Source organism: Ustilaginoidea virens, chromosome 4 (assembly GCF_000687475.1).
Source record: "Ustilaginoidea virens chromosome 4, complete sequence".
Classification (NCBI taxonomy): domain Eukaryota; kingdom Fungi; phylum Ascomycota; class Sordariomycetes; order Hypocreales; family Clavicipitaceae; genus Ustilaginoidea; species Ustilaginoidea virens.
In genome coordinates this window covers 5031113-5057063 of record NC_057319.1, presented here as the reverse complement: position 1 = coordinate 5057063, position 25951 = coordinate 5031113, and the positions used below count along the sequence as shown (strand labels likewise).

The window sequence follows — 25951 nt, the reverse complement described above, 5'->3', positions numbered from 1 at the left end:
GACGAGAGGTTAATCTATTGTGTCGGTCGGAGATTTGTGTCAACATATATATACATATCTCTCCGCTAGATACGTGTAGCTAGAACTAACTATGCCGGCATCTAGACGTCTGTATGTTAATTACACAGAAAAGCTTAGGCTTTTGTAGCCATCGCTGTCGAGTGGAAATGTATATATCGATAGGAGATTTGTCCTTATAGTCGGCAGGAGCTTTATTAGTGTGGGAAGAAGACGTATTGAAGCCTTGGCAAAAGACGGCTGGAAAATAAGTAACGGTGATATTGGAACAACCAAGGGATACTGTTACCGTACCGAAGGCTCGAGAAAAGTCAATGTTGGCGAGTGTACCGTAGATACTTACAAATAATTCGCAGAATCTAAACATAGATGGTCTTGAAATTGGCAGTAGTCGGTCTCTATACCGCTGGGTCCTACATGATTGCAAGGGCACATCTGTACAGTCTGAGACCGTAACAGGTGCCTCTACAATCGCAGGTTTGTACGTAGTGCGGGGGAGGCGGCGGCGGTTCTAGATGAACCGATGCGGAGGCCATGCCGGAATGCTGTTGTTGTCGACGGATTATTAACTAACGATGACATTGTTAATGGTGTTGTTTAAGATGACGCTGTTGGCAATGATGCCATTGATAATGCCGTTGCAATACTACTGTTTACGATGCTAGTAGGTTTCTTGACAATGTTTCGCGCAATGATTCACGCGTAGGCACGGGATGAGCAGCGTCTTGCGACATCAAATACTACGGCAACGGCATCACGAGTGTTAAATTGTTGGCGTACGCTGCACCTTGGGCTCAGCTTTGCAATAAGGAAATAATATCAGATGGATTAATAGACTAAGAAGAAGATGGATGATTTTCAAAAGCAGGAGAGTAGGAAAGTAAAGCTGATGATGCGCTCCTTGTTTAGTCACAGCGCGGCGCGTAGTAGCGTGCAGCCCGTTGGTCACCCGGTTCCGATTTTATGGAGTGATGGCGACAGTCGATCCAGCGGGAGCGGTGGTGTTGGACGGTGCCGGGAGGGTATAGGTGATGGTGATGACGTGGGTCTTGGTCCCGTGCTTGCCCTCGTCGTAGTGATCCGATTCCGATTCCGTGTCCGTGTCCGGGAAATATCGAAGAGAGGACGTCGTCAGCGGCGGATACGTCGTGATGGGAGGAGAGCCGGGCTTGGCGGCGGGGCCAAGCAGCCTCCTGGTCGTGCAATAAGGCCTCTTAAATCGTATGCAAGTGGTGGGGAACTTGCTTTTGCGATCATCCGGTTGGAAACCAAGACAGTTCCTCAGATTGACGCGGCAACTGCGGAAGTTGGAAGGCGGCCCCGCCCAGCAAGCTTGGTATCTCGCCATGCACCTCAGGGCGCATTTATTCTGGGGCGGATCCTTGTCCGGGACGGCGCGCGGGGCAAGCGTTATCATGGCGGCGCTGCTGGTCTGCGCGCACGAGACCCGGTTCGGCAGCTCGCCGTTCTGGAAGGGGTCGTAGCCGACGCAGCGCTTGAGGGAGAAGTCGCACAGGTCGTGGGTCGGGCCGGGCCGGGCCTTGCAAGCGCCGTACTTGTTGAGGCATTTGCGCGCGCAGGAGTCGTGGGGGGTCTTGGTCTTGGGGGCCTTGGGCTTGTAGCAGACGGTCGGGGGCTGGAAGAAGCCGTTTCTGAACGGGCTGTATCCCAGACACTGGGCCATTCTGGACGCGCAGAACAGGGGGTTCGCGCCGGGTCTGTCGCGGCAGGCTTGGAACTCTTCCGTGCACAGCTCGGCGCACCCTTCGTAGCGGGAGCCCTTCTTCAGGCGCCTCGAGTCCTTGGCAACGCAGGCGGTAGGGCTGGGGAACGGCGCGCCCTTGTCCTCGGGGAAGGGGATGTATCCCAAGCAGCCGGAGTAGTCGGTCGCGCACCACGCCAGGGGCGCCTGGGGTGCGGTGCGGCACCGCTCAAACTCGGCGTTGCATTCGCGGGCGCAAGCCTCGAGGGGCGGCCTGGGCAAGGGCCGGCGACGGCCGTCCGGGAACTGACACGCGGTTGGTAGCGGCACCTTGTCGCCATGGTCGAGGTGGTCGAACCCGAGGCAGCTGCTATACTGGGCGCGGCACGTTTCCCGGTCGGCGCCGGGACTCGCTTTGCATTCCAGCCAGCGCTCCGTGCAGCGGTCCGCGCACAAGGCGGCCTCGTCTGCGGCACGAGGTTGGACGCGGGCGTCTCCGGTGGCGAGGGCCGCGCCCATCAGGGCAGCCACCACGAGAGAGCGCATCGTGGCTCGCGACGGATGGGGGCGACGGATGGGGGGGCTTCCCAGGCGCGGGCTGCTTCCCGGTGCAGTGTAGGTGCCGGTCAATGGCGTGTTCTCGTCGCAGCGGACCAAGCGAGCTCTTCACTCTATGCTCTCGAAGTGTACGAGCCTTGGATCGAGAACTTCCCGGGCGGACAGGGTAAGAGGCGGAGGCGGAGGCGGATTGATCTTATATATATATATATCCCACGAGACGCCGCATCTTTCTGCCCCAGTTTCGTCACCCTACGATGCCTCTCCAAACCCAATTGGGCTCTACCGTAGCATCGATATGCTTCCGCTTCCAAGGGAGCAAGACAGAAAAATCGCACCGCTGCGGTGCGTCTCAGATGGGTCCTCCATCCGCGCTGCGCCTTACAGCAGGTCTGACCAAAGGCAAAAATATGGCCTTTTTCAAGAACCGCAAAGACAGAGTCTCGATTCTGGGCCGCCAACTGGTTCACCAACTGGGTCGGCTGTGGTCACGACAGCCTCCCGAAGCAACGCGAAACCATCTGGCGTATGGATCACTCGGGCGAGGGGGGGGGTTCCTTGACTCAGGCTGTCCCAAAGATGTCCCATTTCTGTGGCTGCTTTGTGTCAAACACCCGAGGATGATTTCTGATCCTGGGTATTGAATGCGGCCTTGCAGCAGGCGGCGCAGCCTCCCAAAGTCTAAAGCGAAAGCGCGAAATCCGACGAATTTTGGGATCCGCATGCTAAGCGCGGTCTGAGTTTGACGCCGACATTGAGTTTTGTCAACGACAAGCACGTCACATTCTCGTGTTGTTAGTCCATCGCTTGGAAGTCAAGCACCTCGTCTTGGTGCATCTTGTAGGTCGTAAGACACTTGTCCCTTGTATCGGGTCGCCTAAGCAGATCCACGGCTACCTGAAGGAACAGACATGAGATGTTGAAGAGCGCGGCTACTATCAAGGGGCGTAGGACCAGTAAATCGACAACTCTTGACGCGGGCCTGTTCATAAACCATGGTCTTATATGACAATGATTTACCGACTGAAATAAGCTCTCCTTCTCCGTGATGGACACCTCAAAGAGAAGCCCTGCAATTCTGTGCCCTCCGTCCAACAGCCGTGGGCGATGGTCTGAATTGCACGGACATGACGGGAGTCCACGCCAGCAGAGCCGCTCGTCCGACTTAGACTCTGATGGGCGAAACCTTGCTGCTGCTTCGGAAGGAAGTCGCGGGTGTCGGCCGGGTATCGGGCGAGGCTTCTTTGAACATAGGGACAGCGGGGAGTTTTGCTATCACATGATGACCGACTCTGGCCGGGAGGTTGACTCTTTTGATGCTGTGAATTGCATCTTCGCGTACAGAGGCTGCCGGCATCCGGAAACGTCGGAGCATCAAGACGGACATGAACCACCATGCGGCCATTGCTGGCCTATGCAGCTCGCGGGAGCCAAGGCTGGAGGAACAGGGGTGCAACCTGCGGCCCTTCAGCTGACTCGTGCAAGCAGCTGACTCGTACAAGCAGATGGCGGCGGCGGGTCATGGCGGCGATGGCTCATGGCGGCCTGCGTGGGCGGCTGGAAGCGACGCCGCATCCGTGCAGAGGCTTCAATCACAGGTCGGCTTGCGGGCTATGTATTTACGGTTCGGATGGCGGGACTAGCCCCGCACGGGACGCCTGCAAGATTTGATGCTGCACACTTCATTGGCCTTTCATGGTTGATTCTGCGCGATGATGATGATGCCGCAGTGGTGGTGCTTGTGGGAGAAGATGCGATGGCTGCGTGGCTGCGTGGCTGCTTGATGATGGATGCATTGGATGTATGAACCTGAGCCAAGTACGGAGTACCTTGTGCCTGGTAAGTTGGAAACTCCCATCTCCCTCCACTGGACCCAGAGGGGGGGTGGAGGGGGGGGGGGTGTCTGGTGCAATTTCACACAGCCGTGCGGGCTGCTTGATTCGAACTCGGACTCGGCGGATCTGTGGGATCTGGGTTCTGCTATGTACCAGCCAGCAGCTGCAATACGGGAAATTTCTCAGTCGAGGTGCGGAATTTTTTATTGGCTTGGTGCTTGGTGCTTGGTGCTTGGTGCTTGGTGCTTGGTGCTTGGTGCTTGGTGCTTGGTACTTGAGAGTTTTCTCCTGTATATACAGAAAATAATGTTTGAAATTTCTAACCAACTTTAGACTCAATCGTGGTTATTGGCGGGGACCAGGGACCAAGGACCAGCCTAGTGCTGCTGGACCCACCTTGATGTCCTTCTAAGCCCTACCCTCCGTGCTCCTGCAGCGACGTATGTATGTAATCTGTTGATGAGATAATCTCCTTTTCAACCGCTGTTTATTCTTGGTGATTGTCCCCATCACAACCTCAAGACACCTGCACACCTGCACACCTGCACACCTGCATCAGGACTTCATGTTGCCAGTGGCCGAGAGCCCCTTGCATCCCACTTGCCATGGATCGGCGGCGCGGATTCCCTCGTCGACCGACTGCGCGGTCAACAGAGGAGGACGGACTCACACTGCGACACTACGACTCTCATGCGCAAGCTAATTATGCAGCCACCTACCTAATACGGTGACAACTCGGCTGGCCAGCGCCTTCATAGGATGCAGCAAGGCCAGCCTGCTGGACAGTTCTTCTTGTCTTGCCGAGATGCAATGCCTAGTCCGTCAACCCTGGTCTGCGCCATTTCCCATGGCGACCCCTGGCGGCAAAAGACACGAGAAAAGACACGAGGGATGGCGTCGTCCGTCACGTCCGTCACGCCCCCAGACAAGGGTGGCATCCACGTCCGTTTCCATGTCTCAACCATCGGCCGCGGCCCTGGGCATGGGCAAGTGCTATAAGAAGCAGCCGTGACCCTGGTTTCCTCGGCCATGACTACAGAACTGCCGGGCTCAAATCCTGAACCTTTTGATCCCATCATCACTTCCCGCACAGCCGGCTCCGTAGCCCAACATGCCATTTATCAGCCAGTTCGCGTTTGCGGCTTTGCTCCTTAGCCCGGTGCTCGCCAGCGGCCCGTGGAAACAACCCCTGTACAAGCCCGATGCGGAAAAGGCCTCCCAAGTTCGAGATGCTTTCCGGACGGCTTGGAAGGGGTACTACGACCATGCGTTTCGTCATGATTCTCTGCTGCCCCTCAACAATTCCTTTTACGACGACAGGTGAGGCATGGTTTTTTTTTTTTTTTTTTTTTTTCTCCGGCGGCCGCTAGGCCAACTCCTACGTCGGTCGAGTCTGGTTCTAATGGGCAGAATGCAGGAACGGCTGGGGCGTCACCGCCATAGACTCGTTGAGTACCGCCATCGTCATGGAGGAGGGCGAAACGGTGAGCCAGATTCTCGAATTCGCCTCCACGGTGGACTTCACCACGACCCAGGAGGTGAATTCCGAAATTTCGCTGTTTGAGTCAAACATTCGCTACCTCGGCGGATTACTCGCTGGTGAGCTTGCGATGCCCCCTTCCCGAGTGACAAAAACACGCGCGCGCACGCACGCACGCACGCACGCTCGCTCGCCAAGCACGGCTGACATGGTATCCTGCAAGAAAGGCTACGATCTCTTGACTGGCCCATACAAGGACCTGCTCACCACCAACCGCGACCGCAAACTCGTCGGCAGGCTTCTCAAGCAGGCGCAGATCCTCGGAAACAGCCTCAGCATTGCCTTTAGCACGCCAACCGGGATCCCCGACGGCACCATCTACCTGAACCCCAAGCCTCGCATCAACGGATCCGAATCCAACGGCCCCGCTGGAATCGGCACCCTGGTTCTCGAGTGGACGCGCCTGAGCGATTTGACCGGCAACAAGACGTACGCCCAGCTCGCCCAAAAGGCGGAGAAGTACCTCACCGAGCCACAGGGCTTGCCGGAGTCGTTCCCCGGCCTGGTCGGCAACGAGCTCGGCATCAAGGACGGCAAGTTCCGCAGCCAGTTTGGCAGCTGGGGCGGCGGCACGGACAGCTACTACGAGTACCTCATCAAGATGTACCTGTACGACCCCGACGAGTTTGGCCACTACAAGGACCGCTGGGTGGCGGCCGCCGAATCCTCCATCAAGCACCTTGCTTCCCATCCCACGTCGCGCCCCGACCTGACATTTCTGGCTGCGTACAACGGCACGCAGATCATCCCCGCGTCCGGCCACTGTAAGTGCGCTGCCTGCGTGTCCCCCGGCGCCCGGCGCGTCCCCGCTAACGCCGTTCGTTTTTAGTGGCTTCCTTTGTAGGCGGCAACTTCATCCTCGGCGGCGTCCTCCTCGGCGATGCCAAGTACGTCGACTTTGGGCTCGCCCTCGCAGAGTCCTACTACGAGACGTACAAGGGGACCGCGTCCGGCATCGGGCCCGAGCTCTTCCGCTGGGCGACGGACGCGAACCGCACCGTCCCCGCCGAGTATGCCGAGTCGTACAAGAAGGCCGGCTTCTGGACCCGGCTGGCCGACTACGCCCTGCGTCCCGAAACCATCGAGAGCTTGTACTACGCGTACCGGGTGACGGGCTACCCCAAGTACCAGGACATGGTGTGGAGCGCATTCACCACCATCCGCGATCGCTGCAGGGCCGGATCCGGCTTCGCCATCCTGGACGACGTGACCAAGCCGGACGGCGGGACCAAGGAGAATTTCATGGAGAGCTTCTTCTTGGCCGAGACGCTCAAGTACGCGTACCTGACGTTTGCGGGGGAGGGCAAGGTTCATTTCCAGGGGTACGGCAAGACCACTTTTGTCTTCAACACCGAGGCGCATCCGCTCAGGATCCGTCACGGATGAGCGCAGAATCAGCGCCCGCTGGCCTCGAGGGCGTTTCTACTACTTGAATAAATGTCTTTGGACGCCCCATGGCTCCCCCAGTAGATTAGTGTAAAAGGATGCGTTGAGACGTGTGTCGATGCCTCGAGAGTGCTGGTTGCTGAACACTGCACTCGCTGTCGAACCAAGAGCGCAAGGACGCCTGGAACAATGACAGGCAGTATGTGAAACAGCTTCCGCTCTGCGTCTACGTGACACTTTGCACGAGAGCTTCCGAAAAGCCCCAAATGGGGAGTTGGGGCACACGCACAAAGACGTCAACCATCCAAGCTCCCTAACACTTGTTGCACAAGCACACTTGAGCCAAAATATCATTCCCTGTCTACAACAAAGCGTGATTCATCACGTGCGGTCGCGTGGTCTAGTGGTATGATTCTCGCTTAGGGTCACACCCCGAGCTTAGCTTGCGAGAGGTCCCGGGTTCAATCCCCGGCGCGACCCAGGATTCACTTTTTGCTTTTTCCTCGACCTGGATGACCTTACTCCGTACTTACTGGCTTGACCTAGATGACACTCCTCCCTAGAGATGCTGGTGTATTATTTACCTGTGGACAAATAAGTGAGTGAGTGGCTTGTCGTTCTTTATGCTTCTTCGGTCCGTGGCTCGTGCGTGGTGAGGGCTGTATATATGAATATGTATCAATCCCACGTGCTACGCAGGCAGCTCAAACATCTCGCCAAGATTATTTGATATCACCCCCCAACCCCCCCCCGTGGGGTCCGTACAGATTCCTCGGGCTGGCGTGCCCTTGATGGTCAGTCGTCCGTGTGGAGCGGGTGAGCCGCCGTGCGTGTACTGTAGATCCGGGTATTCAAAGGACATGCATGCACGGGCTGGGCGGAAGCAGCAGCAAGGGCATGTGGCTGCTGAGCCGGTTGCACGACACTTTTCACGGGGGCCACACAGGCTTGACGTGCCTGCCCGCTCGTGGTATCACGGACAAGGGGTGAGGGAGTGGGAGCGATGGCTTGGAGTTGCGCGGCCGGGAGGAACGGAGGCGGCCTACACCAACATGCGGCATATATCCGTCTAGGGACTTTTACTGCACCATCTATCGACCTGGGCGCGGGGAAGCGTTTCGCCATCTTGCCCGGTTGGACGCACGGGGTGCGCGGGTGAAGCCGAAGCCAAGGAGGCTGGATGGTAGCGAGCTTGGCCGCGAGCTTGGCCGCGAGGCGACGGCGTCGACCAACCACTCGCCCCAGACGTCACCTTTGCCCAACCTGCCATGTGCGAATCGTCTTATGGTTCACTGAAATTCAACCTCCTTCCCCCCAATGGCCACTGCTTTGAGCCGTAGCGTCCGTGTATATCGCCAGCTTACTCCTTCCCCCCCCCGAGTGTTCCCCATGCTTCCTACATCCTCTCCGCACTCTGCAAGGCATGACACCTGCAGAATTCTCCCTTCTTGAAAAAAGTTGGATACCTCACGGCAGCAGTCTCTTGGGCGTGCGGGGATAATACGCCGCGAGGTGCACGCTCGGCAGCCCCAGGAACCAGGCCACCACGCGGTCGAGGCCGATGCCGCCTCCGCCGTGCGGCGGCACACCGACCTGCTGAAACGTCGTCAGGTACTCCTTGATGCCGGGGCTCTTGGGGTCAACGCCCTTGGCGCGGATGCGGGCTTCGAGCTCGACCGGGTCGTGGATTCGCTGGCCGCCGGAGAGCACCTCCTGCCCGCGGATGAACATGTCAAAGGCGTTGGTGACGCGGACGCCGTCTCCTACCGTGGTGCCGGCGTCGTCGAGCTTGGCGTAGAACGGCCGCGCCGTCTCGGGGAACTTGTCAATGACGTAAAAGTCCGTCTTGTACTTGGCGCGCACGACTTGGCCGAGGGCCTTTTCCTGGGGGGTGCTCATGTCCTCGTCGTCGCGTACGTTTGCGAACTCGGGGGGGCCTTCCTCTCGCAGGAGCTTTTGCGCCTCGGCAAAGGTGAGGCGGACTTCTTGGCCTGGCTCGGGGAGGAGCAGCGGTTCCGAGTGGTAGACGGATCGAACGGTTTCGATCTCGTCCGCGCATTGCTCTGTGTTTCGGCGGGAGAAGCGGTTACAAAAAAAAAACACGAAATCGGCAAACGTCGTTCTGATGGATGGATGGATGGATGGATGGATGGGGTGGGGGTATCTTGGGAGCTGCTACGGGGGGGGGACTACTGACCTTGGATTCCGCGGAAAATGGACAGCAGCACACCCTCGAGTATGGAAAGAACTTCGGTGTAGGAGTCGTTGATTTCCATCTCAACGTCGAGCCCTGTAAATTCGGTCATGTGCCTCGGCGTGTTGGAGTTTTCGGCCCTAAAGACGGGGCTTATGCTAAAGACGCGCTCCCTGCCTCCTGCAATCTCGAATTGCTTGTAGAACTGGGGCGACTGGGCGAGAAAGGCCTCGTCGCCGAAATACCTCAGCCGAAAGACGTTTCCGCCGCCCTCGGAAGCGGCGCCGATGAGGCACGGCGGCTCAAATTCCTTGAAGCGGCGGGCTTCGAGGTACGAGCGAAAGAGCCTCTTGACTTGGATGCGGATGTCCTGGTTGTGGCGTGTCAGCGCTTGTGCCGGATCAGCGGGGTCCCCCGCCAGCGACGTCCCCGACGTACCGCAATGGCCTGCTGAACGGGAGCGCGCTTGTGCATGGCAATGTTGTCGAGATGGGTGAGCATGCTCGCGGCCGGGGCGGCGGCCTCGGCGGCGGCGGCCTCGGCGGCTTTGCAGGCGTCGGCATCCGCGGGCGGGGCGCTGTCGTCGCTAAAGTCGACAATGGGCCGGCTGGCGGCGCCCATGGTCATGCCGAGCATGGCGGGAGCCGACGCGAGCACGAAGCACTTTGTGATGTGGAGCTCGAACCCCGAGACGCGGCAGCTCTTGACGGGTTCGAGGGGCCGCACCACCTTGGCCTCGACGGCCACGAAGCTCTCGGGGCTGATGCCGGCCACCCACTTGACCATGCGGCGGCTGACCAGGGGCTCCGCCTCGGAGGCCATGACGACGCCCTGAATGTCCCAGTTGCCGCCCTTGCGGAGCTCGACAAAGCCCATCTTGGCGCTCTGCACGCGGGACTTTTGGAGCCACGCGCGCACGACGACCGTCTTTCCGTGGCAGGTCTCGTCAATGGCGCGGATTTCGACCTCTTGGGCGTCCGGGCTGAAGGCCGAGGTCGTGGTCAGCCTGTTGCCGTAGTTGTCCTGGGCGGGGTCGTCCTCGAGACTGGCGGCGGCGGTGGCGGCGGCGAGCTCGGCGGCACGCTGGGCTTTGAGGGCCTCCTTCTTGGCCTTGGCCTCGGCCTTCTTGGCGCCCTTCTTTGACGTGGGAGCGCTCGACTCTTCCATGATGCTGGTGTGTGTCTCGATGGCGAATGGACGGCACAGCGACGAGAAAAAGTTCTGGCGAGTTGAGGGGCTTGGAGGGGTCATGAGGAGGGGGAGGGGCCTTGCGCCACGTGACTGACGCGCCGATGGCCGGGGCTTGGCAACGCCACACGGATAGCGGGGTTCCGGTCCAGGTACGGGGTACCCAAGATACGACATGTACAGCGCCTTACGTCATCAAGGGCTGAGGCATGCATGCAACAACACCATTGTTTTAGACTTGAGCCATCGCAAGTCTGCCGACGGTTGACGCCCCAGCCAGTCGAAAATGGTTGTACCGGCCTAGGGTAGGCAGTCAGTAGAAGGCTGGCGGTCCCTGAGCACAATCCCATAGATACGACACCTGAAGACGAACGATGGGGAAATGCCCGGGGACAAACGTCCTCGCCTGTCCCATTTCAAACTCCGTTACGCTATATGCCCTGTACGTTCCGACAAAGAAACATTGTCGATACCGGTTTCCGACCCGCATGGTCAGCGAGCGAAGCTGGCAATATTTTCGAGACCCTTTCAACGAGGAGCCAAGCGGAAAAGGCTCGGTTTCGATCTTGAGCGCTGGAGACTCGGCATTTGCATCCTCTATCCCTGTCGACTCTAGGCGCGGGCTCGAGATCATCCAGTGCGCGTATGTACCGTATGCCTCGGCAATACTTGAAGGCGTCGATACTTGAAGGCGTGCGCATATGCGCGTCGACGATGGAACTAGCGCCGCCTCGAATATGAATATGGCGTCGCATGGAAAGACAGATTATTCAAACGAGTCTCAGCACAAGAGAGCGGCCATTCCGCCGTGCCTCGCTTTATTGGAGTATTTCCACACACGGACGTTTTATAAAATCCAAGCAACGACTCTGGATACCAGTCACAAGCCACATTCGTGTACATTGGCTCCCGGCGATACTTACCATGAGTGCTCTCTAGTCGGCGCAAATGTGTAAAAATAAATAAATAAATAAATAAATAAAAATACTAATAAGAAGAAGAAGAACAAGAACAAGAAAAAGGGCAGAAATTCTAGAATAATCGGGTGGAAAAGAAATCTTACTGTAAGCAGTGAATCACGCCGGCACTACTGCCCAACCGACGACATCAACACCAGTAGTGCCCGACTCGTAAAATCACCTTCCCGCAAGACTGGGCCGCTCGCATGGGCATAGGCATCCGTTTCGGAGACGGCGACCCATCCCAGGGCTCCAGTACATGATTGAAGTGACGAGCCAGCACCAGCACCGACGCCCGCCGGCACAGACGAAAGGAGTCCCGGGTCGGCTCTGCAGCCAGCTGATAAGCAGCATGGCCTGTGCTAGCTGCCACTCACTCGCATGACAGGAAAAGCTTCCGTAGCTCAGTTGGTTAGAGCTTCGTACTAATAAACGTTGGTGATGCGGAGGCCGCAGGTTCAAGCCCTGCCGGGAGCACAAGAATCGTTCCTCGATGCTTTTCCGGGAATTTTTTTTTTGTTGCCTGCGTCCGTAGATACCAGGTACCTATGTACCTACCTCCAACTAGGACTTGATTTTTTTTTTGTGCGTCGGGACCGAGACCCACGGGAGCAAGTTTTGGCGGCCTCCAGCCACCCCGCTACCAAAACGGGCACGGTCAAGGTGGGTCAGGGTCAGGACTAGTACCCGCCGAGTACGGAGTACTCCGTACTCCGTACCGTGCCCGCGCGTCCCGGATGGTGGCCGAGGTACTCGGCACGTACAATGCTTTATTCGCATCAATCCTACAAGATGTATCGCAGTATACATGTATACTATACTGCACTGCGATGAGAAAGCCTGGAAAAGCCCAGAAAATGTCTGCGACGGGACAGCAGAGTGCACCTGCCGTGTCTTTTTCAGAGCTCGCATACATTCCAGCTGGTGACTAACACTAGGGACGGACGCACCTGCTTGGCGCCATGGTGCCTAGTACCCCGGGGGTCCGGCAACGTACGAGGCCGTTGTCAAAGAAGCAAGAGGTTTTCTGTCGCTGCCGGACAGAAAAGCCACCAACAGCCGTCTGGAGACTATGACTATAGTAAGGGTCGGTGCGGAGTACGGAGTAGACGAGGCGCATTTGGCTACTTCACGTCAGGGCATCTGTCATCTGTCATCTATCCTGGCAGCAGACGCGACCGATTCAACGTTAAGCCTAAGATAAAGCTATCACTAACCGTACCCCTAATATTCAATAGATATATGCTGACGATTACTACCAATGGCACAATAATATTATGCTAAAAAGGTTAAAGCAAGAAGATTACGACCATTAACAAGAATACGCCTATAGCCTAGCATAATTATATCGAGTAATGCGCTGATCAACAGCGGCATATGTCCTCCGACAGCCGCAAGCTGCTGGAGAAAAGGGGCGGAAAAGGGGCTGCTTACGGAGGTACAGGGAACCTGTTATGCTCAGCTTGCCTGGTTAGGTCCGGTACCTACCCAAGGGGTCCAGTCGACGGCTCTTTATTGTCTCTGTCCATGTTACTCCGCTCGTCGTGCTGGCAGTGGCACCTTGGCCCGTCTCACGCCTTTGCTCGTCTCACGCCTTCCTCGTTCACGCTGCAAGCGCACGCCCCGGAGTTTATCCAACTCCGTTCCCTCCCAGGACGCCAATCTGACCTCGGCGATTCCCACGATGCCTGAGACTATATCTACCCTCGCACGCAGCATCCCCAACAGCGCCGACGACAACCATTTTCTGAAGACACCTTTGCCGACGACACCTTTGCCGACGCGCAGCCATCCGCTCCCGCCCGCCTAACCCATAAACCCACTTCCCCGCCCGCCCGCCAGGTTCCCGCCGCGCACCGCGAGCATGGCTCTCCCGCACGCCCTGGGCTCCCTGACCCCCTGCGAAGCCGTCGCCGACGCCCTCTACCGAGCCCTCTCGGGCATGGACCACAACGACGCCGCCATGTTCGAGTCGGCCTTTGCCGGGCAAGACGCCACCATGGAGCTGCGCGACGGCAGCGGCGCCCCCCCGTTCGAGGGCTTCTCCGCCATCAAGGCCAACGTCTTTGCCTTTGTTTCCCGCCTCGACACCACGCACCTGATGAGCAACGTCCGCGTCCACTTCAGGGACGAGGACAACGCGTCCTTGACCGCCGTCGCCATGGCCCAGCACGCCCCGTCGGGGAGGGGCAAGGAGCCCGCGGGGCCCAAGTACCTCGCCGGTGCCGAGTACAAGGCCGAGCTGGTCCGGGCGCGCGCCGACGGCGTGTGGAAGATGAAGACTTGGGCTGTCGAGGTTACTTGGGCGCAGGGCGATGCCTCGGTCATGGCGCTGCCTACCTGTTGAGCGGGGTTGGTGGAGGAGCTTCCTGCATCGGCTGGTTGTCTGGTCGGGCTTGAGCGGTCGTGGGCGGATCCTCGGAGGCAAAAGGGGGGCGGGCGTTGGATGCCAGGCGAGGCATGCGGAGGGAGGTCCGGGGTGTCTATACCCATGTCTGGTCTGCCGGGGCTGGGGAATGTTGCGGCATTGTGCACCGGGCGTGATGGTAGATGATGTGGAACACTAGCGTGGATGATGCTGCATCCTGATACAAGGGCTCACAGCATCCGAGTTCACCGTCTTTTACCAGAATCCATTGTGCTGCCGCATCTCACAAGGGGACCGCCAAGGAAAACAAGTCCCCCTTCTGTTCGACTAGCATGTCCTGGCCATATCCGTGATGCGGCACCTATCCCCACCCTTATGCGATGCCTTCCCCTTGTGGAGTTGATGTCGAAGGGTGTTGTTGCAGCGACAAAAAATGAAAGACTGCCAACGGACAAGGACTCTTCAGAGCTCTCTGGTAAGGACGACTCGGCCGTTCGAAGCTGGCTTGAAAGCACGCGCTCGTAAGATGTGTTCGCATAATATGCTGATGTGTCCCAGCGCTCTCATCGTTGACATCATGTTCGATAAACGCAGGTGGTAAGTTACCACTCGCCGCGACAGACGGAGCCACAGCATTTCGATCCGGCTGAACAAAAACAGGAGCGCTTTCTGGACACGTCTTTGATTTGGATAAGATCAGACGAAGCCATCTATTGGCTTCGGCGCAGCAGCGGCGCACGCCGTCGCAGCACGCCCAGCAGGCCGATCAGGTGGAAGATGGCGCAGGAGGCCCACGAACGAAGATGGATTCGGCGAACCTAACCAGGCAAGGCAGTTCGGCTCGACACAGCCCCTCCTCCGGCCAAGTGCGACTGACCCGTCAGCTGAGCAATAGCAGACCCGCGTCTCACACCCAGCATGCGCTCGAATACCAACCCGGTCTGAGGGCGTGCTTCGCATCCCAAAGGGAAAATCTGTGCCTTGACGAGCCAGCGGGTGGCGGTCTTCGCGGACCATGCATCGATGACATGACCACCACACAGTTTCGAGGCTGTCGGCAAATCATGAGGTGCGAATCGGCGTTCACCTGGCCAACGGACACGATTGAGAAGGGTGAGTGATTCTGCCTTGCGCGGGACCTGGAGAGAACCCAATGCCCAATGCCTGCGACGTGCGCAGCCGACATGCGCTTTGGCAGACCCTTGTCGTGGCCGACCTGTCCATCACGACTAGATGCATCAAGTGGCGTGTGAGAGGAAGCTTGAGTACACATCGTGGTCCCATCAGCCCTATGCCGCGCCTACCGCAAGCATCGTCGACCCTGCCCACAACCCACAAGCTGGTTTTCCGCATCCCCGCCACTCTTGCAGCCCATCCTCTGGCTCCATAAAATCACAGCGCTGCTGGCCCTCGCTTCCGTCTCGAGTGGGCGACTTGTCGTGCAACATGACGGCTGTGCGTGTCGAAAGGTCCTCGGGTTCGGCCCAGGCTTTGAAAGCATGTATATCCATCTTCCCGGCTGCAATTCGGCCCCCCGTCATGCTAGCCTTCAATAATGGCCTTTTCGTCCCCTTCGCACCAAAACGCAAATAGCTAGCCATCATGCGTCAGATGATTCCACCGTGTTTGCTATTCCGCTGGGAATACCAGAGTCCAGCATCACTCGAAGCAACGCGTAGCCCCCAGGGAACATGCGCCGGCGCGCCAAGACACGGGAAGCCACGGCAATGGTCATCACCACTCGTCGCTCGTGATCAAGCTTCAGCACTCCCCCGACGGCTCAACGTCGTACTCTATATCCGTCCTGATGATGTACTTGGCCCCCTTGCGCACGCTCGTCCCCTCGTGCAGCAAGGCGCCCTTGCTCTCGCCGTGCGGGAACACGGCCGCGGCGCCCATGACCGGACGCACGGGATACGCGTTGAGCGTGCCCTCGCGCGCGGCGGGCATGTAAAACATTGTCTCGCCGCCCTCGAACTCGTCGTTCAGGTACAGCAGGAACGTGAACAGCGAGCTCTGCCTCTTGCCCGGCGGCGACGCGTCGTAGACGTACCTGTCGCCGGGGAGGATGCCCGACGGCGGCCACGCGCCGTCAATGTGGCACCGGTACTCCGCCCCGGGGACGTAGCGGTAGACGCGGAAGCGTCGGTTCAGCCCGCGGGCGGCGCGGCCGCCCAGCGAGGCGGGGACGAGGGGCGCCACGCGCGCCCACAGCTTGTCGTGGAAAGCGGCATCGACGACCCAGTAAAAGTTGTGCGCCAGGATGCTCGAGCCGCCGTCCTCGCGGAGCGGCACGTCAGGGAGGAAGCCGGCGCTCTCGCCCGCGGCGACGACGGCCCTGCACTCCTCGGGGGAGAGGACGTTGGTGGCAAGGCTCAGGTTCGGGACGCTGGGGTGTCTGTGCAGGGTGATGGACGGAGGGCGGGCCGACAGGTCGACGGCGCCGGGCTCCGTGGTGTAGAGGACGGCGGGGTGGCGGTTGGGCGGCTTGCGAAGAGGGCCGGGCGTCGTCTCGATGACGCGCAGGAGCGACGACGACGGCGACGGCGACGGCGACAGGATGGATCCGTCCAGCACCGAGGCGTACACCGGATGGGGGGGCTCGGCGGCCGGGCGCAGATCCCACGAGTCCTGCAGGGCGATGTGGGTCGACGACCGGGACGGCGGCCTCGCGCCCGCGGCGTCGTCGACGGGGCAGCTGACGCGCAGGACGGCGTCGAGCACCTCGAGCAGCTGCTTATCCCTGGCGGGCCGGTCGGGCGCGTCGATGCTCGCGCCCCTGGGCTGCGTGACGACGTCCAGGTCGCGCACCCAGCGGCACAGGGCACCCAGCTTGGGCTCCTGGCCGCGCAGCCGCATCTCGGCCAGCAGGATCCTGGCCTCGAGGTACCGTTCGTCGGCGAGCGCCGCCGTCACCCGGGCCGTGAGGTTGCCTCCCCCCTCGGCGGAGGCGGCGTTGACCCCGGTGGTGCACGACTGGCGAAAGTCGTAGACTGCCGCGCGGAGCTTCTTGCACGGCTTGGCCTTTGTCAGGGACGGGTGCTGGGCCAGCGTGGCCAGCGTCTCGATGGTGATGTCGAGCTCCTCGTTCGAAATGACGGCCTGGAGGGTCTCGGGCTCCAAGGGCGTTGTCGCCGCGGCAGTGGCGCTGGTCTTGGCGGCCTTTCCGGCCTTATTGGAGGCGTCGGCGTCGGCCTGGGCCTTTCTCTTGCGCTTTGCTGCTTTGGACTGCGCCATTTGTGAGAGAGTGTGTGTGGTGACACAACCCAATGGGATGATGTCGAGATCTTTTTTTTCTCTTTGCCCCCGCGAGGTGTGGCTTGCGGAGCACCTGGCTGTCACGTGCTACTGCATATCGTCACGCCCACCATGTGGCATTGGCATGGTGGTTTTCGTCGTCTGTCAGATTTCACCCATGACTGAGCTTTTTATTTTCGAGCATGATGTATTTATGTGGGCTTATTATCCACACCTTGGCTTACTTTAGTACTTAACACGGACACTGCTTTTTCAAGTCCGAAACATGTAGACTTGGCCCAATACATCCATTACCTCGTCATCAAGAAGCCCCTTGGGCCGCGGCCGAGTCGACCAATGCTCCAAAGTTTTGAAAGCTTTTTATTGTTGAAATTATCACTAAAGCATACATGTTGCTGAAAGCCAGCGCCCTCGCCCCGTACGGAATACATCTTCTCCATTAAACCGCCCGGCGAACCCCTCGTCGCACTCTTCGCAGTTCCGCCTCTTCCGTGCCACGGTGCGACCTTGACCGCGACGAAAAAAACTGCGCCATCCTTCCAAGCCGACCTACTTCACCTGTCCAGACAAGCACCCAGTTAGCCTATACTCACTCAAACTCAGCATCACGCCAAAAGGACAGATTTCAGGGGTCCGCCGGCGGCGTCCCCTTGAACACCCGAGGGAGGTCGTCGTTATCGTCCCACTCCTTGCGTGGTTGCTCAGACGGGACCCATTCCCGCTCGCGCCTCTTAAGCTCAGCGCCGAGGTTTAGAGGTTCCTCCTCGGCGGCGGCATGCGACTTCATCGCCATCATGACATGGACGGGGTTGCTGCGTGGACTCACCTCGGTTGCTGCTGAAACGCCGTCGAGCAAACCGTCAAGCACCGATTGCTGCTTGACGAGGCCGGCGGGAGCATCCTGCCCGTTGGGAACAGTTGTCGACTCAGAAGGGACGCCAATAAGATCGCTAGCCTTGTTGGCGGCTGCTTGGATGAGCACTGGCGCAATGGTCTTGGCAGCCGCCTTGGCCGTGCTGAGCACCGAGGGGCCCATCTTTTGTACCGCGCTCTTGATGCTGTCAAAGAAGCCCTCTGTCTGACCGCCCGGAGTTGCTGGCATCACCTTGAGGCCCTTGAGCTGGTCTGCCGGCAAAGACTGGAGGGCCTGCAGAGCAGCGTCGGCGACGAGAGCACGCTTCAGCAGCAGGCGCACCTGGGGGGTTTTCTGGGAAAGCAGGACGGGCTGGGCGAGGATCCCCTCGGTAACGTCGGCCGACTCGGTGCCGCGAGCTGGAGGCCCTCCTGCTCCGCCCACGAGGGAGCCGACAACCTGGTTGAGGAGCTTGGGCGCAACGTCGGTGATGACCGTCTTGGCGGCCGAGGAGACGATGGGCGTGGCAACGCTGACGGCGGTATTGAGCACCGGGCCGACCCAGTCAAAGAATCCCTCTGCTCCAGGGACGGGTCGGGTAGGCCCAAACAGGCCCTCCACGAAGCCGCTGCCTTCGCCAAAGGCACTCTCGGGAGCGGTAACGCCAAGGGGCTTCGCGGGAAGAAGCGGCTCCCGACCAGTCGGAACGCCCTGCTTGAGGACCTGGCTGTAGCGATCAGAGGTAATGTCCACGGCAGCCCCGGTGACGGCAGGGGTAATGGCAGCTGCGATGGCGTCGATGTTGGGGGCGTGAAGATTGTAGTTGCGAGTCATGTGGCCGATGATCTTCTTGGCGATGGGATGATCCTTGGGAAGCCGCAGAACGGCTCCGAGACAGGCTTCGGCAAGGAGGGCACGCTCCGCAGCGCCGTTGTCCGCCAACTCGCTCTCTGTCGCGGCGGCCGTGGCCTCGGACAAGGAGCCCAGAATACCTCCGGCAACGGTGCCGATGATACCTCCGGCAGGGCCGAGAAGACCACCAGCCAGAGGTGCGACCGAAGAGCCAATGCGCGCGACCGTCTTGAAAACGTCGAGGAAACCCTCCTCACCATCAGCAGATGCGCTCTCGGATTCCTTGCCGCCGCCCGTTCCCGAGACAGCCACCTGTGATATGTCGGAAGCGGTGCCAAAGGTGGAATGGTCAAGGGTCAGGAGACTGATGAAGCTGTAGTAAGGATTTCCCCAGTCACCGCCAATCGAGTTGCCAGAGTTGTTTTCGGTGCCGCCGCCGCCATAGCAGTGCGTGCCAATGACGTCCAAGGTTTTGCCCTTTCGGCTAATGATGGGAGCTCCAGACTGTCCTGTTTTGTGCCTCAGGTTAAAACGCATGAGCAAAACTTTGGGGGAGGGGGAGCAAAGAAAGGGGAACCAATCAACAAAAGAAAAGACAGAACCTACCTCCAAATGTCGAAATCTGGTACTCAATCATGTGGCGCGAGCTCTTGCTAATATCATACGTAGTCGACTTGTACTGCTCATACATTTCGCCACCGTCTTCCTTGTTGTCAAGCGACTTGTCGGCAGGGTACCCAACAATACCCAACTCGGCCGTGTCTTTAGACTTTGTGTCGCTAAATGTGAAATTGTTGAGCTTGCCTGTGAATGGAGCATTGACCTGGATAAAGGCCACGTCGCGATCACGGTTGTCTGCAGACCGGAGCCACTCGGCGGTGGTGATGATGGTTGTAGCATATCTGGCTTGGCAAGAGCCGCCGCTCTTGACTGACGCGCGGCCTCTGTAGCCAATGTAACATTTTATCTGGGTGGTGGCTCCCAGGCGATGTCCCCAGTCGTAGACCACATGACCAGCTGTGATGAGGAGATCAGGTCGAATGAGCCACCCTGTTCCCATCATCCAGACATCCTCGCCAGTATCCTTGTTTGCGAAGCAGGAAAGGATCTTGACGACGGCTAAAGAGTTGCACTGGTGAGTGTGATGGGAGGTAGCTGCGAGGAGAAAAGTACTCTTACATCGATATTTGCCACCATCTTGAATATCTTCCAAGGCAACGGCTGTTCGTCCGTCCACGCCAATGATTGACTCGCCTTCGTGGCTTCCGTCGCTGGGGAGAATAGCCGACTCGGCTGGTTTGACAGAATCAGGTTTGTCGACATTCCAGACGGCAGCCTGGCGACCAGAGGTGGTTTTGTTGATCAGTGGCATTGTGAAGGATGGGGCTTAGTTAAATAGGGAGCGGATACAGTTATAAAAGATGAGTGAATGTCGAGGTTTCTCTCTCTCTCGCTGCCGCGTATACTCGAATGCTTTTGGAATTGGGTCTTGTTTCGCTCCTGGGGGTTTTTGGCTTCCTTTACTTCCTTTATATAGACGAGTCAAGCGTCAGCTCGCCACTTGCCGAAGCGTCTCGTGCTCAATGGCATCAACATTCAGCACGGAATCTCCATGCCGGTCAGCCGAGTGGTAAAGATTGCTCAGACACGTCGGCCAGGCGGCAATATCGATCATGGTTCATCTTCAGCTAGCCACAGACCAAGCCCCAACCCCCTAGTTCCATGAAATATCGTGTCTTTGCAGCCAAGAACCATGCAAGGACAAGTCTTCAGCCATCAATCCACAAGCTATTGGACGATTCAAAGCTTGCGCGGGGCGCGTTGGCGGTCATGATGCGCTCCTCAAAACACTTTCCAAATGCTTTTGCCCACCTGGCTGCCCTGATTCAGAACATTAATTGCATCATAGTCGGTGGAGCTATGGTCAAAGTGCCTCAAAGGGGGAACGGAACATGCACAAAACCGCCATCGTTTCGGACCAAAACTGCAGATACAACCAGCACCCGTCAGTAGTAGAGTGCCTGTCCAGGAATCCGCGTGGACACTGGGGCGGCAACGGATCGTTTGTGGCTTCAATTAGACGGCTCGAGGCACGCATTGCAGGTCGTTACTGGTCACCGTAGATCCAATAGCATAGGTTCCTTCGACTGGTCTAGGTCCCATACTAGCGGCGAGGCCGGTGATGTAGTTCATACTCAAGTGAGCTATTAATATGCATTCTGGCTTCAATGTCGCGGCACCGTCTCCTTTGGTTTCCTTGCAGGACGGCGAAGCAGGGTAGTTGATTCGTAAGGCTGAACGAGTGTCGGAAAAAGGAAATAAATGGGGACGTAGAGCATTCCTTTCTTGAACGAGTTGCCTTACTTGGATAGTTCAAGGATGCTTCTGGGAAGCAGGGATGAAATGGCGTCTGCAGCTATGGTGCTACCGGCTGATGACGATTCTGCGTTGAGTATTTGCCAATGGACTATTACTTGCTGCATGAGAATGTATCGGCATGTATGCAGTAACGAAGAAGACCGAGTGCTGCAGCAGTGAGGATGAGGAGCTCTGCTTGAGTTGCTCTGCTTGAGTTGCTCTGCTTGAGTTGCTCTGCTTGAGTTGCTCTGCTTGAGTTGCTCTGCTTGAGTTGCCGAATGGTGTTCCTTCTTGAATCAAGCGAAGCGACGTTGCGTCGGCTGTCGGAAAAGACGGCGAAATCAAGCCAAAGTGAGGTGAGGTCGGTACGGTCGTCGTGTGGCGGAATAGATGAGTGCGCATTCCAGATTTGCAGACAGGCCGTCAAGGCAAAGGGATGTTGCTGTTCTGCTCTGCCATGGCAAGCAAACCTGGCAAAGCCAAGTTTTGGTTTGCCAGCCACGGTTTGCCAGCCACCCTCACGACTTGGGCGTGCTTGGAATGGCAAGCTTGGCTATAGCTCTGACCAATCAACCAATCAACCTCTCGTCCTTGGTGCTCGGTGCCGCTGTAAACGTTCCGTCCCGTAGGTGGCGCAGCTGAGGTCCGCTTCAACCTGGCCAGGGCTGATGTGCAGGGCCTGCGGAGTAGACTCTGCCAACTCTCTCGTGCGTCGCTCGGCGTTTCGATAGATGTCCATGACAGACAAGCCACGCATGCGTATCCGCGTCTTTTCAAGCCGTCCCGACCCTCTCGAGCCCCCCTGGCGCGGCCACTGGGGCAATCAATATTGGATGGGGATTCCGTGGCCAGATTGCCCGTCCTTTTTCGCCCTTTTTCTTGTTTTTCTTGTTTTTTTTTTTTTTTTTTTTTTTTTTTTTTTTTTTTTTTGAGAGAGGCCGGTTGCTTCAGAGGACCAACGGGATCAAGGTTGCTTATGGGCTGGTTGGAACTTGAAACTAGTTGGGGCTGTTCCTTCCTTTTTCGTCACTATCCCTGCAGGAAACGTGTGGCCCAGCCCTGAATCTACGGGTTAGGTTAGGTACCTCAGGTACATAGGCACCTAAGGCATTTGCACTTGCAAAGTGCGAGTAACTGCCTCGTAACCGCCTCCTCCTTACAGACTGCTCTTGCGAGTGCCTCTCGACAGACAATATTCGGCAATGGGCCATGCCATCTTTTCCATCAAGTCGTTTGAAAGCGAGCCTGTTTGAGACGCGACGCACCCGAGAGAGGCGTCGAGCCAAGGCCAGCGTCACATGCCACTGCCTCCCTCCCATGCAAGTAGCACTGTCGTCGGTTCGTCGTTGAAATCCTTGAATGAATCAAGCGGTTACGTTGCATGCACGTCTAGAGAGTGACCTGGAGACCATGCCGACGAAGGGGGCCATGAACATGCTGCGTAAACGACAACAACAACAACTACCACTACATAACGACGTGGCATGTACGGCATGCTTCAATCATGCTCCTGTACCCTCCGCAGGCCAAAGAACCCCCCGTCACAGTCAAACGCCGTCTCCCACCGCCTCAAGAAGTGTCTTCCCGTGTTGAGATGCGGCGCGTTCTTTTCCGGATCCGCCAACGTCACCCGGACACTGGAGGGAACGATTCCCTCATCCTGCCCCTTTCCTTGGCCGACCGTGAAGTTGTCCTGGGCGGCAAACCCCCCGTTCCCCAGGGGACCAATCCGCAGCTCTACAAAGGACGCGTCGTCGAGCACCGGCGGCTTCGTGCGCTTCACCTTGGTGCCCTTGGGAACCGTCGCGTACATTTGCGAAACGCCCGTGTCGACGAGAGCTTTCCCGACGAAAAGGCTCGATCCGTCAATCGCCACAGCGCCGAGCACCTGGTCCCAGTCGCGCGCATCGGCGGCACCGGGCCGCACGTCCAGCTTTGCGAAGCGCATGCGGGCCGTGTTCTCCTCGGTCAAGCCGACCGTAACGCCTGCCCTGTCGACAATGTAGCCGTTTCTAAAGTCCGGGCTGCCCGCCACGTCAAGGCCGCCTATGCTCCGGACATTGATAAAGGCATTCTTGTCCGGCGTGCCCTGGGGCATCCCGTCGTGTTCGCGCCCGAACCCAACGCCCAGCACTCGAATGTTGCTCGGCATCGGCGTGGCAGATGCGCCTGCGGCGGCGGCGGCGGGACACGCATCTCTGTCCCGGGTGGCGTTGTAGCCCGGGCAATGGACCTTGGACTCGACGGCCAGGAGGGGAACCCTGGCCACGACGACCTGCTTCGCGTTGGTAAAGGCAACGTCCCTGGGTATCCAGTGGCCCGAGTACAGGATCTTGCTGCTCGAGAGGAACTCCCACCCGGGAGGGTTCCGGGCCGCCTCTTCCTTTGTCCAGTCGGGAAGGTCGACGGCCGAGATGACGAAGCCGCAGCTGCCAGTGTCGATGATGGGGTGGAATGTCCGGGCGGTGCCGTTGGCGCCAGCGATTCGGACGGCGGTGGAGACGTCGTCTGTGAAGGGGACGGCGGCGTTGGTCGGGGAATAGTCAAAGTGGATGTGGGCTTTAACGGTGAATCCCCTGTATGGGGATGCCATGGCGGGCGTGAGAGGCCACATCATATCACATCTGTTCCGAGTGGGTTGCTGACACTGCCGAGGGAACGAGGGGAGTGGCGAGTTGCGGTGCGATCGACAAGCTGGGGTAACCTAGTTAACTCCACCAACAAATGTAAGATTTGTTGGTCTTTGGTAAGCCAACGGCCGGCTATGTAAGCCACAATGCTGGTTTCTCCAAAACGAGACGTCGACGTTAGACTGGACTAGGGAGGGGAGGGGCGGGGACTGTGGAACCAAATTTGCCATGACTGACGTGCCGAAAGGCAGTTTATGCGCAGGCGTTTCCATCGGGAAGCGGACGCTGCGTCTCTCACACCCTCGACAAGACAGACATGACATGACATGACATAGATGGGTGCTCAATCGGCCGGCCCACGGGTTAGTTGAGCTTACCAGACTTTATTGCCATGAACTACGCAGGCAAGTGGGTTAACAAACAAACAAACAATCATCATTGCCCAAATGCCACGGCGCATCCGCCGTCCCTGTCAAGTTGCTGGATGGCAGAGCAGCAACCAGATGCCCTGCCAGCCGGAAGGGTAGAACACACGACTCCCTGATACTGGTTACTCACATTCGCGGCTAGAGTCGTCGATTGAGCACACTCAGCATACCTGGTTGTCGGAAATCCCAACCCCAATCCGGACGAGCAAATGGTGCAACAATCCGTTCCGCCGCCGGATCGACATGAGCGTGCACGTCTCGTTCCCAAGGAGCGCTTCTCCTCTTTGTGACAAACAGATCGTTTTACTTTCTGCACACCCTCACACTCGCCGGCATCCGTCGTTTCCATCCTCGCGCGCAACAGCATGGCTCGGTCATCGACGAGGTGCATCGCTTCTTTACGGCCGAGAGACCGCAGTGGCTCATAGCGTCTTTGTCTCATCATCGCCAGCTTCAACCGCAGCATTCGTCACCGGGGGGGGGGGGGGGGGACGCGACTGTTTGGCCTCTTTTCTCTCACAAACGCGCTCTCTGGTGGCCGGCCACGTCTTGGACACTCTTTGCCACCAACCTGCAGAGCTCCCCAGCTTCAGACCAGGAGAGCCCGGATCTTGTGATGCTCCAGCCCATGTTTATCGCGGAGTGGGCAGACGGAGAGACGGAGAGACAGCCCGTGTGCGATCCATTTCCCCATGGAAATTGCATTGATGCGTCCTCGTCACAAGGATGTCTGCGACCCTCCTGGAGAAGCCCTGGCTCGGCAAAGGATTGCGCTGCTGGAAACGGTGCTTTGAAATACCTCCGCCGCTGGTTCTTGCTTTGCCCTCTGGCATGGACCAAGAATGCATGCGCCTTCTTGGTCAACCGTTACCAGCTGGATGCCCCCAGACGGCCGTATTCCGCTTTGTGTGTCTTCGTAAATCGCAGCCAAGCGGCGCTTTTCCCGGGCTCCCATGCGTATAGTCACCTCAAGATATCCAAATCTCCCGCGGCTATCAGATGCTCCGGCACGCCTCCCTCTGGACTCGGAACCCGTCCCCCCCCCCCTCCCCTCCCCTCCCCTCCTGCCTTTTGCGCCTTGCTTTCCGCTAACCGCAAGCGGCTTCCACGTCAAAACGCCCTGGTGACGCCCGCCCTGGTACCGGGAGTCGTGCAAATCAGAAATGGAGCCATGCTGCAGTGATTGTGTGAAAAACTAGTCATTATTAGACACGGACATATCTTGGCTGTCCCGTTATCCGCTCGCTACTATCTAGCATGCTACATATACCCCGCTTCGCTCGCGCACCTGACGTTAACCCAGAGGAGAATGAGCGCCCTTCAAGTACGCAAGGCTGGCCGGTTGGGCAGGCCTATGTATCAAGGAGTGGTAGTGGGGATGCTGCTCCCTTTGGCAAGAGTGACGCCCAGGAGCGCGTCTAGTTGGAATGGAATGTCATTCTCCTCACTTTAGGATGCAAGCGTGGCATCGGCCTTGGGTGCAGCTTCTCGGATATAAGCAGGCATTAGCATGCCGCGTGCGAGGGACAGTTTTATACAGTTGGGATTAGTTCTGGCTCAAGTCTGATTCTGCGATTGGCCCTCTGGGCCCCGTGTAGACACGGCCATGGCAACATGACGCTGGTTCGAGCCAAGCACCATCAAGAGCAAGAGGACCAGGTGCCAATGCGCAGCATGGTCAGCCCTACGCACGCAGGCAGCGAGGGACCTGTGGGTCTAGGGTAGGGCCTGTTTTGGATACAATGGGCTTCCGTTGGGCATCCTTCGTAGACTTGCAAGAAACGGTGAATGGGATGTAAAAGGGGGCACCGGGGCGTCTGGTCC

The 25951-nt window shown here is 58.2% G+C and overlaps 9 protein-coding genes across 9 annotated transcripts; 3 read left to right on the top strand and 6 right to left on the bottom strand.

Moving 5' to 3' along the window:
- Window positions 1–979: 979 nt before the first annotated feature.
- On the bottom strand, window positions 980–2266 carry UV8b_05849 (uncharacterized protein; the record flags this gene model as incomplete). Its single annotated transcript, XM_043143346.1, has 1 exon — window positions 980–2266. The coding sequence occupies one exon, from the start codon at window positions 2264–2266 to the stop codon at window positions 980–982; it is 1287 nt and encodes a 428-aa protein (XP_042999279.1).
- Window positions 2267–5224: 2958 nt separating this feature from the next.
- Window positions 5225–7039, top strand: UV8b_05848 (uncharacterized protein; the record flags this gene model as incomplete). Its single annotated transcript, XM_043143345.1, has 4 exons — window positions 5225–5433; window positions 5531–5712; window positions 5821–6417; window positions 6483–7039. 4 exons carry the CDS (start codon window positions 5225–5227, stop codon window positions 7037–7039), a joined length of 1545 nt encoding a protein of 514 aa, XP_042999278.1.
- A 1467-nt stretch (window positions 7040–8506) lies between these two features.
- On the bottom strand, window positions 8507–10400 carry UV8b_05847 (uncharacterized protein; the record flags this gene model as incomplete). Its single annotated transcript, XM_043143344.1, has 3 exons — window positions 8507–9102; window positions 9237–9603; window positions 9672–10400. 3 exons carry the CDS (start codon window positions 10398–10400, stop codon window positions 8507–8509), a joined length of 1692 nt encoding a protein of 563 aa, XP_042999277.1.
- Window positions 10401–13244: 2844 nt separating this feature from the next.
- Window positions 13245–13727, top strand: UV8b_05846 (uncharacterized protein; the record flags this gene model as incomplete). Its single annotated transcript, XM_043143343.1, has 1 exon — window positions 13245–13727. One exon carries the CDS (start codon window positions 13245–13247, stop codon window positions 13725–13727), a length of 483 nt encoding a protein of 160 aa, XP_042999276.1.
- A 423-nt stretch (window positions 13728–14150) lies between these two features.
- Window positions 14151–14869, top strand: UV8b_05845 (uncharacterized protein; the record flags this gene model as incomplete). The annotated part of the gene is made up of 3 exons (XM_043143342.1): window positions 14151–14223; window positions 14307–14345; window positions 14409–14869. The coding sequence occupies 3 exons, from the start codon at window positions 14151–14153 to the stop codon at window positions 14867–14869; spliced, it is 573 nt and encodes a 190-aa protein (XP_042999275.1).
- A 168-nt stretch (window positions 14870–15037) lies between these two features.
- On the bottom strand, window positions 15038–15349 carry UV8b_05844 (uncharacterized protein; the record flags this gene model as incomplete). The annotated part of the gene is made up of 1 exon (XM_043143341.1): window positions 15038–15349. The coding sequence occupies one exon, from the start codon at window positions 15347–15349 to the stop codon at window positions 15038–15040; it is 312 nt and encodes a 103-aa protein (XP_042999274.1).
- Window positions 15350–15509: 160 nt separating this feature from the next.
- On the bottom strand, window positions 15510–16985 carry UV8b_05843 (uncharacterized protein; the record flags this gene model as incomplete). Its single annotated transcript, XM_043143340.1, has 1 exon — window positions 15510–16985. One exon carries the CDS (start codon window positions 16983–16985, stop codon window positions 15510–15512), a length of 1476 nt encoding a protein of 491 aa, XP_042999273.1.
- Window positions 16986–17631: 646 nt separating this feature from the next.
- On the bottom strand, window positions 17632–20083 carry UV8b_05842 (uncharacterized protein; the record flags this gene model as incomplete). Its single annotated transcript, XM_043143339.1, has 3 exons — window positions 17632–19220; window positions 19318–19830; window positions 19891–20083. 3 exons carry the CDS (start codon window positions 20081–20083, stop codon window positions 17632–17634), a joined length of 2295 nt encoding a protein of 764 aa, XP_042999272.1.
- A 2484-nt stretch (window positions 20084–22567) lies between these two features.
- UV8b_05841 (uncharacterized protein) lies at window positions 22568–23662 on the bottom strand (the record flags this gene model as incomplete). Its single annotated transcript, XM_043143338.1, has 1 exon — window positions 22568–23662. The coding sequence occupies one exon, from the start codon at window positions 23660–23662 to the stop codon at window positions 22568–22570; it is 1095 nt and encodes a 364-aa protein (XP_042999271.1).
- Between the last annotated feature and the right edge of the window lie 2289 nt (window positions 23663–25951).